The sequence below is a fragment of the Leopardus geoffroyi genome, chromosome B3, assembly GCF_018350155.1.
Source record: "Leopardus geoffroyi isolate Oge1 chromosome B3, O.geoffroyi_Oge1_pat1.0, whole genome shotgun sequence".
Classification (NCBI taxonomy): Eukaryota; Metazoa; Chordata; class Mammalia; order Carnivora; family Felidae; genus Leopardus; species Leopardus geoffroyi.
Genome location: NC_059337.1, coordinates 113620049 through 113635932, shown reverse-complemented (window position 1 = coordinate 113635932; position 15884 = coordinate 113620049). Strand labels below are relative to the sequence as shown.

The window sequence follows — 15884 nt, the reverse complement described above, 5'->3', positions numbered from 1 at the left end:
AAAATGGCAAAAGTGAGCAGCATGTTTTTCTGGTAACACCTGCTAAGCCCTCTTGTCACATCCCTTGCCCGAATGCTCCCTCACTGCCTGCCTCTGCTTTTGGATTCTAGCGCATTTGTAGTTACCAGATAATAATGAAAAAGAGGAGGGACGGTCTGCGGTGGTCCAGCCTGGCCTGGCCCTGCCCTCCTTTCCAATATCCTCTCCACTGTTACCCTGCCCACCCCTTTGCTCCTTCTCTGCCCACTCCTTCTTCTCCCCTCTACTTCACCCTTCCTCTTGGGGAGGTGCCTTGTGTGATGTTCCCATGATCCTGGAGCTTCAGGGACAGGTCAGCAGCATATGGCCCGAAGACTGTCCTAGCCCTCCCCAGAGGCCCCACTCCCAGGCATGGCTGTGTCTGCAGCTATCAGGCCCCCTTGCAGTGATCAGTGCTGGCCAGCAAGCACTGCTAAGGATGTGACCCATATGCCTGGGGTGCTGAGGCTCCCCGGACCACCAGCATTTCAAAAGGAGACCCCGGAAGATGCTGCTGAAAAGGTGGTTCTCCGAGCAGTGGTGTAAGGTGGTATCGCCCTGAAGTACCCAACCGCCACCCCCGTACCCTGCTCCCTGTGCTGCCAGGAGCCTGACACTCAGACGTCTCCTACCACCTGCCTCACACACATCCAGGGGTCCAAGCATGAGTAAGAAGCTGACATCTGCACTGTGATGTCCCCTAAGAGGCAGTACAGCTGGAAGGTGAGAGCTGGGCTCTGGAGGCAGCGGGGCCCACATTTAAAGCCTGGCTCCTCACTGACTGCTACATGACCTTGGGCAAGTAACTAAGTCTGTGGGGACAGCAGTTTCCCATCTGTAAGAGGAACAGCACCTGACTCCTCACACAGGGTCCTGCACACGTGCTGGGCCCTGAGCTACACACTCGACACCCAGTATCTCATCTCATCCTCCACACTCCCTATACAACCTCATTCATGTCCACCCACCGCCCCCCATTTTTATTTTAACTGTTTATCGTGGAAAATGCCAAACAGACACAGAAGTGGAATGAAGAGAATAAAGAATGACCTCATGTAGCCATCACCCAGCTCTGTAAAGATTAATGCACGGCTGGTCTTGTCTCCTCGGTGTTCCCCATGCCAGATCATCGACTCTGAGGCAATGCCCCAGACATCACCTTCTCTTATCCAGTGTTACAAGTAAGGAAGCTAAGGCTCGGAAATAACAATCACGGCCAACACTTACTGTGAACCACCACCGCAGGCACCTGCTAGCACATTCAACCCTCACCACAGCCTGGTAAGGGAAGTACTATTATCCCCCTGTAACAGATAGGGAAACCGAGGCGCACAGGTTTAGTAACTAGCTCAGGTGACGCGGTTAGCACTTCCACTCTAGTGGTTTGATTCTGGCACCTGTGCTCTTCACCGCAGCACTGCACCACCTCAAAGGGTCGCGGAGATTAAATGAGAAAATGTGCACAAAGCGCCGGGTTTGGTGCGTGGCACAGGCTCCTAAATGACAGCCAGCCACCATCCAGTCACTCCTGGCCCCACCCCCTGCCGGTTGGCCGTGAGGATGAGAGCCTCATCTCACACTTGGTGTGAAGGCATGAGGCTGTGCTTCATGAGCAGCTCTGCCGCTCTGCCCAGCTCCCAGGTTGTGCCTCTTACCCAGGATGGAAACCGGTGCAGAGGGGGTGTGGGAGGTTTGTTGCCCAAATCCACTTCCTCCGGCTCAGCTCTGGGGGCCTTCGGGCTCTTTCTTTCCTCCTTCTTCCCGGCTGGGGGTTGCTCCTCCATCTCCATGTTTTCTGGTTCCTCCCGGAGCTCAGCTCGGGCCTCCACCTCAGGAAGGCTGGAGGGGTGGAGGGCTGAGAGGGTCCCAACCTCAATGCTCACCACGTGGTTGAAGGGCCCAGGGCCCACCTGGGGCTGGCTGTGGTGCCGCTTGGCCAGCTGGATGCTGTCCCGGGGGTTGCTGGGGGCCCGCACTTTCGGGAGAGTCAGGCTGCAGCCCGGACCACCTTCCCTGGCAGAGTTCTTTGTCCCAGGGAGTGTCCCACCCTGAGCAATGACCAGGCCCTCACCCCAGGAAGCTGAACCATGTCTGTGGGTGCGAGACTTCACACACAGCCGGCGGGGAGAACCCTCTCTTCCCAGACGAGGTGGAAAGGTCTTGGCCTCTGATATTTCTCCAGGATGGACCATGATGGAACTCGAATCCTCCAAGAAAATTCCTGCTTTAGGAACACAGTCCTTGCTCTGCAGAGCACCTGTAGAAGGTGCAGGCATAGCTGCCTTCAGGGCACCCTGGGCCTGAGGACCATGGTCCTGCCCTGTCGGCTGGGTCCCTGGCCCTGAAGAGCCAGAATCCTGCTCTGGGGTTTCCTGGGGGGCCACCAACAGCTTTCCCGAAGGTGCCATCTGAAGAGCTGTGGTTGGGGTGAAAAACAGGCATATTGAGAGCTCCCTCGGGTTCGGCCCACGCCCTAACACACACACGTGTGCACATGCACGCACACACATACACACACAAAGCCCAGCCTACTGACCTTCTAGAGCATCTTGAAGGGCTCCCACCTGCTCTACCAACTGCTGATTACTGCTCCTCAGGTGCTGATTCTCCATCTCAAGCTGCCCAAAAAGAAAAATAAAGATTTAGAATACTCAACCTACAGGTTCAGGCATAGAATTCAAAATAAGATTAAAAATCCTTTTTTGGGGCGCCTGGGTGGCGCAGTCGGTTGAGCGTCCGACTTCAGCCAGGTCACGATCTCGCGGTCCGGGAGTTCGAGCCCCGCGTCGGGCTCTGGGCTGACGGCTCAGAGCCTGGAGCCTGTTTCCGATTCTGTGTCTCCCTCTCTCTCTGCCCCTCCCCCGTTCATGCTCTGTCTCTCTCTGTCCCAAAAATAAATAAACATTGAAAAAAAAAATTTTTTAAAAAATCCTTTTTTAAGATCAAATCTTTGAAAAAAGAACACTTGGTGCCCCAGTAATCCAGGGCTGACCCTCCCAGGGAGCCCTGACCTACCCCCTTCCTCTGGGCTAACCAGTTTGGGTTGAGACAGAAGTCTATTTGGCAGCCCCTGCACCTTTTCTAGATATTTTAACCTCTTAAAAAAAAAAAATGTGAAATGTAATACACAGAAAACTACATATCACATCAATGAACAGCTTAACAAATGACTGTGAAGTGACTACTCATGTGATCACCACACAGGTCAAGAAACAGGAATCTGCCAGCACTGTCAACAACAAATTGCCCCTTCCTGACCATGTGTTTCTCCCTTCCTACAAAGGCAACCACTCTTCTAGGTATATGAGACTCACTTCCTTGCTTTCCGGGTTTCATCATCGAAGTATGCACCCTCCACACATTGGCTTAGTGGTGCCCATTTTTGTCTAAATGGAATTACACAGTATGTGCTTCTGGGTCTGGCTTTTTTTTTTTTTTTTTTTTTTAATATTTATTTTATTTTTGAAAGAGAGAGAAAGAGACAGAGTGTGAGCGGGGGAGGGCCAGAGAGAGAGGGAGACACAGAATCTGAAGCAGGCTCCAGGCTCTGAGCAGTCAGCACGGAGCCCAACGCGGGGCTCGAATTCACAAACCGTGAGATAATGACCTGAGCCAAAGTTGGACACTTAACCGACTGAGCCACTCGGCACCCCTGGGTCTGGCTTCTTTTACTAAACTTATTATCTATGAGACCCATCTCATGGCTGCTACATGTTCTTCTGAATAAAACCCAACCCACTTTTTGGAGCACCTTTTAGCAAATATGGAGGCAAACCAGGTATCAGTTCTGTTCCCAAGCACTTGTCGTCTAGCAGGTGACCTGAGATGTGCATCCACAGCAGGACACGGGAGGCAAAAAGAGCCAATACCTCCTGCACGTATGAATCACTTGTGTCAGGACAGAGGAAGAAAAGTTGATGTTTGTTCTCTTCCAAACTTCAAATCCCTTCCCTTTTGTTTTGCTTTTTGTTTTCTGTTGCGAGTATCACTGTAGCTTCCAGCCCCAAGTTTTCCTAAATTAAGCTGCAGCAAGTGATGAACTACAGAAATGAACGGCTAGAGGTGGAAAAAGCAGGACTGGGACTATCAGGGGGCACCTGGATGGTTCAGTTGGTTGGGCATCTGACTTCAGCTCAGGTCATGATCTCACAGTTCATGAGTTTGAGCCCTGTGTCGGGTTCTGTGCTGACAGCTCAGAGCCTGGACCCTGCTTCAGATTCTCTCTCTCTCTCTCTCTCTCTCTCTCTCTCTCTGCCCTTCCCCTGCTCATGCTCTATCTCTCTCTCTCTCAAAAATAAACAAACATTAAAAAAAAAAAAAAAAAGGCACTGGGGTGGTCAGGGACTGGGGGATGAGAGAATAGAGGACCTAGGGTCTAATGGATACACAGGCGCTATTTAGGGGTAATGAGAGTTTTGGAAATAGACAGTGGTAATGGTTGCACAGCATTGTGAATGTACTTAATGCCACTAAATTGTACACTAAAAATGGTGAAAATGGTAAATTTTATGTATATTTTACCACCACCACAAAAACCACTTGAAAAGAATGGAAAGGACAGAGGAGGAAGTGGGGAGGATAGACGTAAGGGTGTGTGTGCTTTCAGGAAGAAAATGGCATGACACCTCAGAAGTGAGACTCACTCCTCCCCAAACACAAAGCTAATCACGAGCTCTAGGGAAGCCCAAGCACCACAGGAGGAAGGGAAAGATGAAAATGCCAAGTCTCAGGGTTTAAGCTAAATAGAGGACACATGGTTAACACAACGGAGGTCAGTCAAGGCCCCACAAACAGGAGGCAGAAAAATGCTGGGATGGAGGGACCCCACTCGCATTGCATGTGCATTCCAGGGTTCCCGAGATGAGTTTTCTTTTTTTTTTTTTTTTAATTTTTTTTTTTTCAACATTTATTTATTTTTAGGACAGAGAGAGACAGAGCATGAACGGGGGAGGGGCAGAGAGAGAGGGAGACACAGAATCGGAAACAGGCTCCAGGCTCTGAGCCATCAGCCCAGAGCCCGACGCGGGGCTCGAACTCACGGACCGCGAGATCGTGACCTGGCTGAAGTCGGACGCTTAACCGACTGCGCCACCCAGGCGCCCCCCGAGATGAGTTTTCAACTAACCTCTGCTAACTTCAGGGTCACCCATTCTTTGATCTTTGCAGCTTTTTCTTGGACAACTTTTGCTTCTTCAGCTCTCATTTGCTTCTGCAAGAAACAGAGGGCCTTTTATTAGTCATAGCAGCCACCGGTTTAGTGAAAAACTGGAGGTGGGAAGCCCCAAGAAGGAATATCAAGCAATTAGAGGGGGGTGATCTGATGGAAAAACAATAAATCCATTTATGAATTTTAAAAATACTTTTTTTTTTTTTAACATTTATTTATTTTTGAGACAGAGAGAGACAGAGCATGAACGGGGGAGGGGCAGAGAGAGAGAGGGAGACACAGAATCCGAAGCAGGCTGCAGGCTCTGAACTGACAGCACAGAGCCCGATGCGGGGCTTGAATTCACAGACCGTGAGATCGTGACCTGAGCTGAAGTTGGACGCTCAACCGACTGAGCCACCCAGGTGCCCCTCTTTTTTTTTTTTTTTTTTTAAAGTTTATTCATTTTGAGAGAGAAAGAGAGAGGGCGAGAGTGCAAGTGGATAAGGGGCAGAGAGAGAGGGAGAGAGAGAATCCCAAGCAGGCTCCCCACTGTCAGCGCGGAGCCTGATGCAGGGCTCGAACTCACGAACTGCGAGATCATGACCTGAGCCAAAGTTGGATGCTTTACTGACTGAGCCACCCAGGCACCCCTGAAAATATTCTTAAAGTGTGAAAAGGCTTCCTAGGCATGATACATACCCCAAAAAACATGAAGAAAAAGACTAATAAAGTCTATACTATCACTGTAAATTACTACATGACAAAAAAAAAGTTTCCTTAAACAAAAGACCAATTGAGGGATGATTTACAACACAAATGACTTACATACAGAGGGCTAACTTGAACAAATAAATACACACAAAAAGAATATTAACAGGAAGTCAACAGAAAGAGAAATAAAGGGAAAGAAAACCATGAAAGGCTGTTCAACCTCAATCATAATTTTAAAAATGCACATAAAAGACATTTTCCTCTATCAGACTAACACAATTTAAAAGTCTGATATATCCTATATTGTCAAGGATGTTGGAAAACAATCCCTCTTATACAAATTGGCAAGGTCTTCTGGGGCAGCAATTTGATAGTATCTGTCAAGTTAAAATTTTTTTTAACGTTTATTTATTTTTGAGAGAGAGAAAGAGAGACAGAGCATGAGTAGAGGAGGAGCAGAGAGAAAGGGAGACACAGAATCCAAAGCAGGCTCCAGGCTCCAAGCTGTCAGCACAGAGCTCGATGGAGGGCTCGAACTCACGAACTACGACATCATGACCTAAGCTGAAATCAGACGTTTAAAAACCTGACTGAACCACCCAGGCGCCCCTGTTAAGTTTTAAATGTATACACTGCTGACTTAACAAACCCACAGCTTAGGAATCATTAGTTGCAATATTATTTAAGCAACAAAAACAAAAAAACTCTAAACTGGTTAATAACCTAAGTGTTAGGGCTTGCATAAAAAATCAAAATGAAAATGGAATGCTGTCCTTTGATACACAAGAAACATTCACAATGAACACTGGAAGGACCTTAAGGTTATCCAGTTTAAGAGGTTTGCAAACTGGCCACAGTCCAGGCCTCCACCTGGTCCACTCCCCCTGCCCTGCCTATTTTTATAAATACTGTACTGGAACACAGCTGTGCCTATTCATTTATGAATTGTCTACTTTCGTGATACAACAGTAGAGCTGAAGAGTTGCAACAGAGACCAGAGAGTACTTACTATCTGGCCCTTTAAAGGACTAGTCTGCCAACCCCTGACCTAGTTTGATACCCTCTTTATAGGGCTGCAGCAACTGAGGCCCAGAGGGTGAAGTGACTTGCCTCTGTCAGTTTGGGCAGCACAGCCAGAACTAAACCCAGGTCTATGGACTTGTAGAACAGCATTCTTTATATTCTGACCTTTTACTGTTGTAAAATGATTTTTTTTCTGATCTAAGCTTCAGCAGGAATCATTTTGCCCACTAATCCCCAGATGCTGCCACTTCTGTGAACCACTCAAAAAAGGAGGTAAGGTATCTTTAAAGTCAATGAATGACTGGCTAAAGATTGCATGTATCCACATTCTATTTTTCCATGATTTTTTCAGGAACACATGCTGGGGTGCCCCAGAACATACAAAGGCACATCGCACAATGGGTATGTTCAGTGAATGCTGATGAACGATTACAAATTTGCCTGTGATGGTGGGAAAACACTTCTGGGACTAGCTGGGACCTTCATGGAAGAATACTCATGTGGAAAATTAAAAGTCATCTGGTCACACTGTAAGGGTGTTTGTTGGAAATAATGGCACTCTGGCACCAGGGGATAACCAGTAGGTAAGGCCAAGGACAGAAGGAAGGCACAGCATCGGATGAAGTTAACTGAACTGTAAAGGGGAGGTGGCTAGATACAGGGAATTGGCGGACTGATGTTTCTCAGATACCCTTTCTGGAGCAAAAGGGCTAACTGTAGCTGGAATGCTGGGCAGTGGCCTCTCCTGGGCACCCATGTGCTCAGGACAAGAGGCCTTGCCTGCCTCAGAGGAGGCAGCAACTTTGGCCTCTGCCTGCTCAAGTTCAGTGAGAAACTTTGGCCAACCAGGTGACCAATGCTGACTGCCCAGCTGTGAGCTGCTCTGATAACCACAGGTGTCATGTCAAGGCCAGGGTGGAGAAAGACAGGCTCTCCTTACCAAACACCAACTTCATGTCTGATACCTGAGTTCACTCTCTGGACAGCCCTATGGCGTATTATAACCCCCACCTTACAGATGTGTAAAATGTGAATCAATGACTTATTTGCCCACAGAGAGCAGCAGGTGCTAGTGAGGGGATCCAAACCCAGATCAATTTGCCTCCAAGGTTCTTTCCCCACTATATCCATCCCCTGCCTGGCTCCCAATGTACCTTCTAATAGTTAAATCTCCATGCGAAAGAACAGTCTCAGGAGGGAGTGAGCTCTCCACCAACGGAGGGCTCAAGCAGAGGGGGTCTGTTTATGAAGGTGTGGCCAATGGCAATGGATGCTGCAGAGGGCATTGGTGCCGCTCTGCAGTTAGCGCTTACCTGCTTCTCCAGCTGTGCCTCCAGCTGGCTGATAAGCTCATCTTTGCTCTGCATGGCTTTCAGCAATTCCTGGTACTTCCGGTGCAGGCTGCCGGCTGAGTCCACATTCTTCAGATTGGACAGTTTCACCTTTTCCTCCATCACACCCACCTTAAAAGTACCATCATCACACAGGGTTGGGATGTGTGTGTGAAATAGCTGCTCACATGCCCTGGGATACTTCCTGACACCCCAGCCCATGATTCACAGGCAGAGCCCTCACCCAGAGCAGTTGGGGCCAATTAAGTCAATAATCATTTATTAAGCCTCATCTGGGCAAACTAAGGAATTGACAAAAAAGAAATGGCTGGGTATCAGGCCATCTAACTCTGGGGACCCCAACAGGGACAAACTGGGCAGGACAAACAGCCCAGAGAGAAACTGCTTAAATCTCACTGTGGCAGAGATATTTGCTGTTCACTGAATGGCCCTGTGCTTTCAATATTTCCCAGCCCTCTTATAGTCAGATGGCCATGGAATTCACTCCCGCCAGTGGGTCTGAATGGAGTGACTCAGCATTTTTAGGCTGAAGTATTTAAGAGCTCTCTTCCTGCCATGGCAACCAAGGAGGCTGCATGTTTCAGAGGGTCCAGGTGGAAGCTGGAGAGAGCTCCAGCAGCCTCAACCCCCAAGTCCCTATGGGAGGCAGAATCCCCAGCCAACCCACCATGGAGAGATACCATGACTAAGAAATAAATGTGAGAAGGTGCTAAGACGTCAGACCTGTTACCTCAGCATAACGTGGCCTGTGTGGACTAATCCAGCCACCCACTCATGCACTAACCCTTACCCAAAGACTCCTTCATGCCCAAAGAGAGCTCCATGAACCTTAATTTGTTCCGGAGAACTATCACATGACTGCTGGTTTTCCTTGTCCCCATAAGTAACTTGTCAGGGTGATGAGTATGTCTGTGTGTGTCCATGAAAAGGATCAGGAAAGGCCAACGGCCATCTCTGCTGCACAGTCCCACCAATCCCCTGCCCCGGTTACCTGGGTCTCCGCATTCTCTGCTCTCTGCTCTGCCTCCAGCAGCCTCTGCTCCAGCTCCTGCATCTGCTCAACCAGAGAGGAAGGACTAATGTAGGTGGGTGTCTCTACTCCAACCATGGTATCAGGGCAACGTGAGTAAATTGTGTGGACACTCCATACAGGCTTAAATTGAGCTTAAATTGCTCATCTCAATTTAAGTGGCTCAAGGGTATCAAGAGAAAGATTTTCATGGCAACCCTCTGCTCCCTTATCCTGAATTTATGAGGCAGGTAAAGAGCTTAGAGCTGCTGTCCTCTCTGCCGAATGAGTAAAAGCCTAGTTCTTTCTCCTGTGTGTGGGGTACCTACATGGGGCAGCCGTGTCCCACCATCGTTCTTCAGGAAGCAGTGCTGCCCTCAGCCCTCAGTCTCCTCAGCGCCAGGTCCCAGGCAGTACCGGCTCGCCACATGCCTGGCATGGAACGTGCTCCCACGTGAGACCCCACCATGTCAGCAGTAAGAGAATGTTCCTTTCCAGCCAAGGATAGCTCACTGGCTGGGGAAAAATATTTATCCCTTATCAAGGACACCTTGGACTATAAATGGCATTTATAGGTATCACCTTATTTGACTTCTTTAATCTTAAACAGAGAAACTCAAGACACATTTTTAAAAATTCCACCTTACAACCAGGAGAGGCATGCCATTCAGGTACGAGGACCTCAGCAGTTCTGGAATCTTATGCCAACTGGCCCAAGCAAAGGGACCTCCGTATGTAGGCTCATCAGGGACCAGCTGTAAGCTGAAGGCTAAGGAGATGCTAACAAGCCCACATCATCTCTGCAGCTTCACAAGCTCATGGTAAGTGGAGCATGGGCTGGAATTCAGCTCCCATCCTTCCCTGGTCAGGGCTCCGCCGTGCACTGGACCATGTACACCATCACACAAAGGCTCTGCAGAAGCGTCACATATCCGACTCACCCTATCAGGAGCCACCTGCTGCCACGTGCTGTGGCCCAGTAAAGTCACCTGCTTCCTTCCCCACCCTGCCTTGCCCCCAGGCAACATGTATGCATTAAACATACACTAGAGACTTAACAGACCAGCCCTGTCCTCCGGGAGGCTGTACAGACCTCATCTTCCAAGCTCCAGGCCAGCCCTTGCCCACCACATCTCTGCAGATCTAGCCTTTTCTCCAGCTACTCAACCTTCTCTCTTTGGCCTTGACCCTGGCTTGATATTTACCAGCAAACTGAGCAATTAATCCTTTCTCTCTTTCCCAATCTCTTGTCTGCTCAAGAGAAATTCTGCCTTCCATTCTTGATTAAAGGATGGAAGAGAAGGAGCCCTCCCGGTTGGTGCTGGGCAGTGAAAGGAAAGTTCCTTGGCAGTGGTTCATGTTTGAGAACCTGGGGCACCTCTTTTCACAGGGCAGCCTTTCCTCACCCATTTTTTCCTTTTTCTTGAGATTGGGGTGATAGAGATGCTTTCAGAAAGGATCTGAGTATCCCAAGTACAACTCAAGATTTACAACCCATGGGACAAAAATGCCCCTTGGACTCCCAATGGACAGGACCACCTCTGATAGGCATTCATGTGCTCAGGCCAAGGATGCCTACATCTCTTCTTTCCTTCCTCTCCTGGGCTTAATAATCATGAACAAGGGGTGCCTGGGTGACTCAGTTGAGTGTCTAACTCTTGATTTTGGCTCAGGTCATAATCCCAGTGTCACGGGATCGAGCCCTGTGTTGGGATCCATGCGGAGCATGGAGACTGCTTAAGATTCTTCCTGTCCCTCTTCCCCCTCCCCTACTTGCGCTCTCTCTCTCTTAAAAAAAAAAAAAAAAAAAAAAAGATCAAGCCTCTTGACTCAAGCCTGAAAGAGTGGACTGGTTCTTGCCAGATGCAGGCATCAGTCAGAGCCAGATGGCCTTTGCAAAATCAAACAGGGGCACCTGGGTGGCTCAGTCAGTTGAGTGCCCAACTTTGGCTCAGGTCATGATCTCACAGTTCATGAGTGTGAACCACACATCAGGCTTGCTGATGTCAGTGCAGAGCCCACTTTAGATCCTATCTCTGTCTCTCTCTGCCCTTCCCCCGCTCACACTCTCTAAATAAATAAACAAACAAATAAACATTCAAAATCAAATAGTCCCTAGAGCCTGTGTTACAAGAATCCCTTGACCTTCAAACGTTTCTTTGAAATTACAAAGATAACAGCATAGCATAAACTGATATTATGGTTATAGGGGTGGTTGCCCCCAGAGCAACAAGAATTCTATTTGGTCAGGGAAGTGTACAATGACACACAGCAGTGGCCCCCAGTGATCAGGTTAGTACTATATATCCCATTCCTCTTTGGCACCAGACTTGACTAGGCCAGATTCTCTGTCCCTAGGAATCTGACATCTGGGATTGAGAAACCAGAGAAAAGAGGCAGGGGCTGCACAAGAGATTGTGCACAAACTTCATTAAGTCATGATTGTTAGGTAATTCTTTTAGTTCTGTGAGCTGTCCCAGGATCCCCCAAATAAATTCCATTTGCTGAAGCTAGCCAGAGTTGAAGTTTTGGCCCACCTTAGAAGCAACTCTAATATAGTTGCTGGGAGCATTTAATTTTTTAAAGAATATAATGAAGGGCACCTGACTGGCTCAGTAAGTAGAGCATGGGATGCTTGATCTTGGGGTCGTGAGTTCGAGTCCACATTGGATATACAGATTACTTAATAAAATAAAATAAAAAACGGGGCACCTGGGTGGCTCAGCTGGTTAAGTGTCCGACTCTTGGTTTGGGCTCAGGTCATGATTTCATGGTTTGTGAGTTCGAGTCCTGCATCAGGCTCTGCACTGATAGTGCAAAGCCTGCTAGAGATTCTCATTCTCTGTCCCTTTCTCCCTCCCTCCCTCTCTCTCAAAATAAACAAACTGAAAAAAAAATCTATAATAAAATAAAATAAAAATACAATGAAATATTGAATAGGAAGGCTTTGGATTCTTGACAAGTTTCCTAGATTAATCTTCAGCTGGACCATTCTGATCTAACATCTGCTTTGTAGCTCAGAACACATAGGATTTCCATAGGAAATGATCTCTCATATCCATAACCTTCTCTAACAACTGTCTGATATTTTCAAATTTCATTCAAGAGAAAAACCTGTCTTCCTATTTTATAGATGGAGAAACCAAGGTAGAGTGAAGAACAGAACTGTACTGGAGTCCTACTTCCCAGCTGGGCATTTCCATTTGGGTCAAGAGTGGTCAATGACATTGGTCAGAGCCAGAAATCACTCTGTTATTGACAACAAGGTGAGCATTTTTCCCCTCGAGATTTTACTACTAGACATCCCCTTAAAGTATGCTATCGCTGAAGCAAATGGAAAGGAAGGCATCTTGCAGAGCCTGGGGTCTCCTCCCATTCTCGGGCTGGCTGCCACAGGGTCCCCATATTGCTACAGACTCTCAGCTGTTCTTACCTTCCTGGCTGGGACACTCAAAACTCAAAGCATTTGGTATTCATCTTTATGCTGGAGCATTTTTTTTCTTCTAAAACTAATGTTTGAACATTGAAAACATTTTGAACATCTGGAACTCTTTAAAGAGTAGAGTATAACAATCCATGTATCTATCACTATGCTCCAACAATTACCAACAACCTGCCATCCTTGTTTGAAAAGAATGTTTTTAAAAATTTTTAACATTTGTTTATTTTTGAGAGAGACAGAGAGAGAGAGAGAGTGAGCGAGCATGTGTGCAAATGGGAGAAGGGCATAGAGAGAGGGAGACAGAGGATCTGAAGCAAGCTCTGTGTTATCAGTGCAGAGCCTGATGTGGGGCTTGAACTCATGAACTCATGAGATCATGACCTGAGCCGAAATCAAGAGTTGGCCATTTAACCAACTGAGCCACCCAGGCATCCCAAAAAGAATATCTTTAACATTATGTTTCCCTGTTTTTACGAAAGCATATTCTCTCCACTGCCACAGGAATACTCCAGGTGTGTCTATGCTGGAATGTCATTCTTAGAGTATTCAAACTTCATTTAATGCCAGCATCAATACTTTTCACAATGGCAGACTGTTCTTTAAGCTTGCATATGGGGCCACCACTTATTTAGGTTCTATTTCTCCTATCAGAGGGTTCCCCAGGACCGTGTCCTCAGCTGTCCTTTTAGTCTGTGGGCCTGGGGTGATCCACCAGCCAAGTAGGTGTCAGGTTTGGGCGGCTGACTTTTAGTGCTTTTTAGGCGGATCCACTTTCACCAGCTGTGACTGGCACATGAGACTCATAAATAAGCTGCTCTGATACTGGCTGCAGCAACCCGATGAAATGCACTTGGCAGCAACCTGGTACTTAATCCCCGTGTCCACAGCTCCTTGTTATACTCATGGTGCTGTGAAATGGCAGCCCCATGGCAGTGAGACCAGTAGGCACTCGCATGAGCTCCCAACACAATCCTGAGCTGTGGCCTGAGCCAAGAGCTGGGCCATGCTGGTGCTCAGCTATCCCTTTGAAAAGGGGGGTCAACCTTCTTACCACTGCTTTGCACCCACTGGAGAGATTGGGATGGGGCTAGCACCAAGGCTTGAACCTGACTGGCTCTGCCATGGTGTGCCTTTAGGTAAGTTCCTTAACAGCTCTGTGCCTCAGTTTCCTCACCAGGAAAAAAAAAGAGTAATGACTCTCCACCTCCTAGGGTTGTTGGGAATATTACACAAGATGCCTCATTTAAAGCTCACGTGCACAACTTGGCACTTACTGAGCAGTTTATAGTTAGCTATTTGTTGGTTTTTTGTACACAGAGAAGACACTTAGAATCAGGGAGACCAGTTTGCCTGGGACAGTCTGGTGTTCACCTGTTGTCCCAGAATAATTAGTAGCAGAGCCTTCTTTTCTGTCTCCAAAGCGTCTTGGGTTAGATGATAAATTATATGGCTCTCCTACTTATGATCCATCTACAGCAAGAATGGCTTTAAACCAGAGGTTGCTAACTACTAGCCTACAGGGTGTTTTGCCTACAGTGTTAGGAGCATTTAGCTGACACGGATATAACTAAAGAAGGCCACTTGCTGTGTGTCTGGCACTGGTTTAAGCACTTTACATGTATCAACTCATTTAATCTTCTTCGCAATAGGCAGGAGCAGGCACTACTATTATCACTGTTGTATAGATAAGGAAACTGATGCACAAGGGTTGGGTAACTCAGCTGACAGGTCCCATGGCTAAGAGGGAGAGCCAGGATTCAAACTCAGGAGGGTTGGCTCCAGAATCTGTTGTACTGTTGGCCACTGTACCTCTCACATACAAACCTCCTATGTCAGGTGAAAACTGAGATTCCACAATACAATCCCTGGCTTCCAGCTTCCCTTGAAAACTCAGCTCTGACATGCTAGGGTTACATTTTCTTACAGCAATAAGTGGCTTCTTCCTCCAGCTCTAGCATGTTCTCTGAATTCTCCCTAGAACCCATCTGGCTCACATAAGTTGCCTGCAAGCACATGAGTAGCAACCCCCAGTTTTAGCTATTAATTGTTATCTGTAATCAAACACGATGGCTTTCAACTGTACTTTTTTTTATTAGATCTTTCCTTCAGTTAAAATCATATGCTTAGTCCCCAAAATATAAAATATAGGACCATGGGGCTGTCCTGGTGTCTGACTATAGAAAAGGCAGGAGAGGGGCGCCTGGGTGGCTCAGTTAAGCATCTGATTTCAGCTCAGGTCATGATCTCAGGGTTCGTGAGTTCGAGCACCGCCTCAGGCTCTGGGCTGACACCTCAGAGCCTGGAGCCTGCATCCAATTCTGTGTTTCCGTCTTTCTCTGCCCCTCCCCTGCTTGAGCTCTGTGTGTCCCTCTCTCTCAAAAATAAACATTAAAGGAAGGAAGGAAGGAAGGAAGGAAGGAAGGAAGGAAGGAGAGAGAGAGAGAAAGAAAAAAAGAAAGAAAGAGAGAGAGAGAGAGAGAAAGGGCAATGAGTCTTCTCTGTCAGTTCCACTGCTCCTTTGGGGCACATCGGGCTCAAGGTGTCCACCAGAAGGACAGCTGAATGAGGTCGAGGCAAGGCTGTGGCAAAAGTTCATGGCTGTAGATCTCAGACTTTCAGAGGGGTCAGGACCCACATGGAGCTTACTCTAAGCAGATTCCTAGGCCTTGCCCACAGAGGTTTTTAGTTGGGTAGCCTGAGATTTTCTTTCTGAGCACATTCCTGGGTCTGTGCCCCAGAAATCTCAGCTGATACTCATGCAGGTGGCATACAGACCACACTCTGAAAAAACACTAGACTGGCCACAGACTGCAAAGCAAAGCTGATCCTTCAGGGATACATCCAGGGCCAAGTCCCCATCAGCACAGGGCTTCTCAAATAGCTTTACAGAGGAGTACAGAGCTCTATCAATATATGGCTCCAGAAAAAATAATACAGTGGACCCTATTAAAAATGGGTGGTTAGGAGAATAAAAAGCCTCTCTCTCTCTTTACTCAGATACACACACGCATATGAGCTTGTATACAGTGAATAAAAGTTCTAGAAGGTATCTGCTCCCAAAGCAAATTGGATCTGTCAGCTAAGGCCAATGCTGTGATGGCTTTATGCAGACTTCAACAAATTTCCACCTAGTCCTGACAGCACTACAGGTACCCTCCTTTTACAGTACTTGGGCTTTTT

General features: G+C 47.7%; 1 protein-coding gene across 9 annotated transcripts in view; it reads right to left on the bottom strand.

The window, feature by feature from the left end:
* PLEKHH1 (pleckstrin homology, MyTH4 and FERM domain containing H1) overlaps positions 1-15884 on the bottom strand; it is a 54066-nt gene that overhangs the window by 22443 nt on the left and 15739 nt on the right. For 5 of the 9 annotated variants that reach the window (XM_045451351.1, XM_045451352.1, XM_045451354.1 and 2 more), the window contains exons 3-7: positions 9245-9307; positions 8215-8364; positions 5144-5227; positions 2555-2636; positions 1674-2434 (exon numbers count right to left, since the gene is read on the bottom strand). In XM_045451351.1, coding sequence (XP_045307307.1) covers positions 1674-2434; positions 2555-2636; positions 5144-5227; positions 8215-8364; positions 9245-9307 — 1140 coding nt within the window. The remainder of the gene's footprint in view (positions 1-1673; positions 2435-2554; positions 2637-5143; positions 5228-8214; positions 8365-9244; positions 9308-15884) is intronic. The other 4 variants (XM_045451358.1, XM_045451360.1, XM_045451356.1 and 1 more) reach the window with 3 other exon arrangements.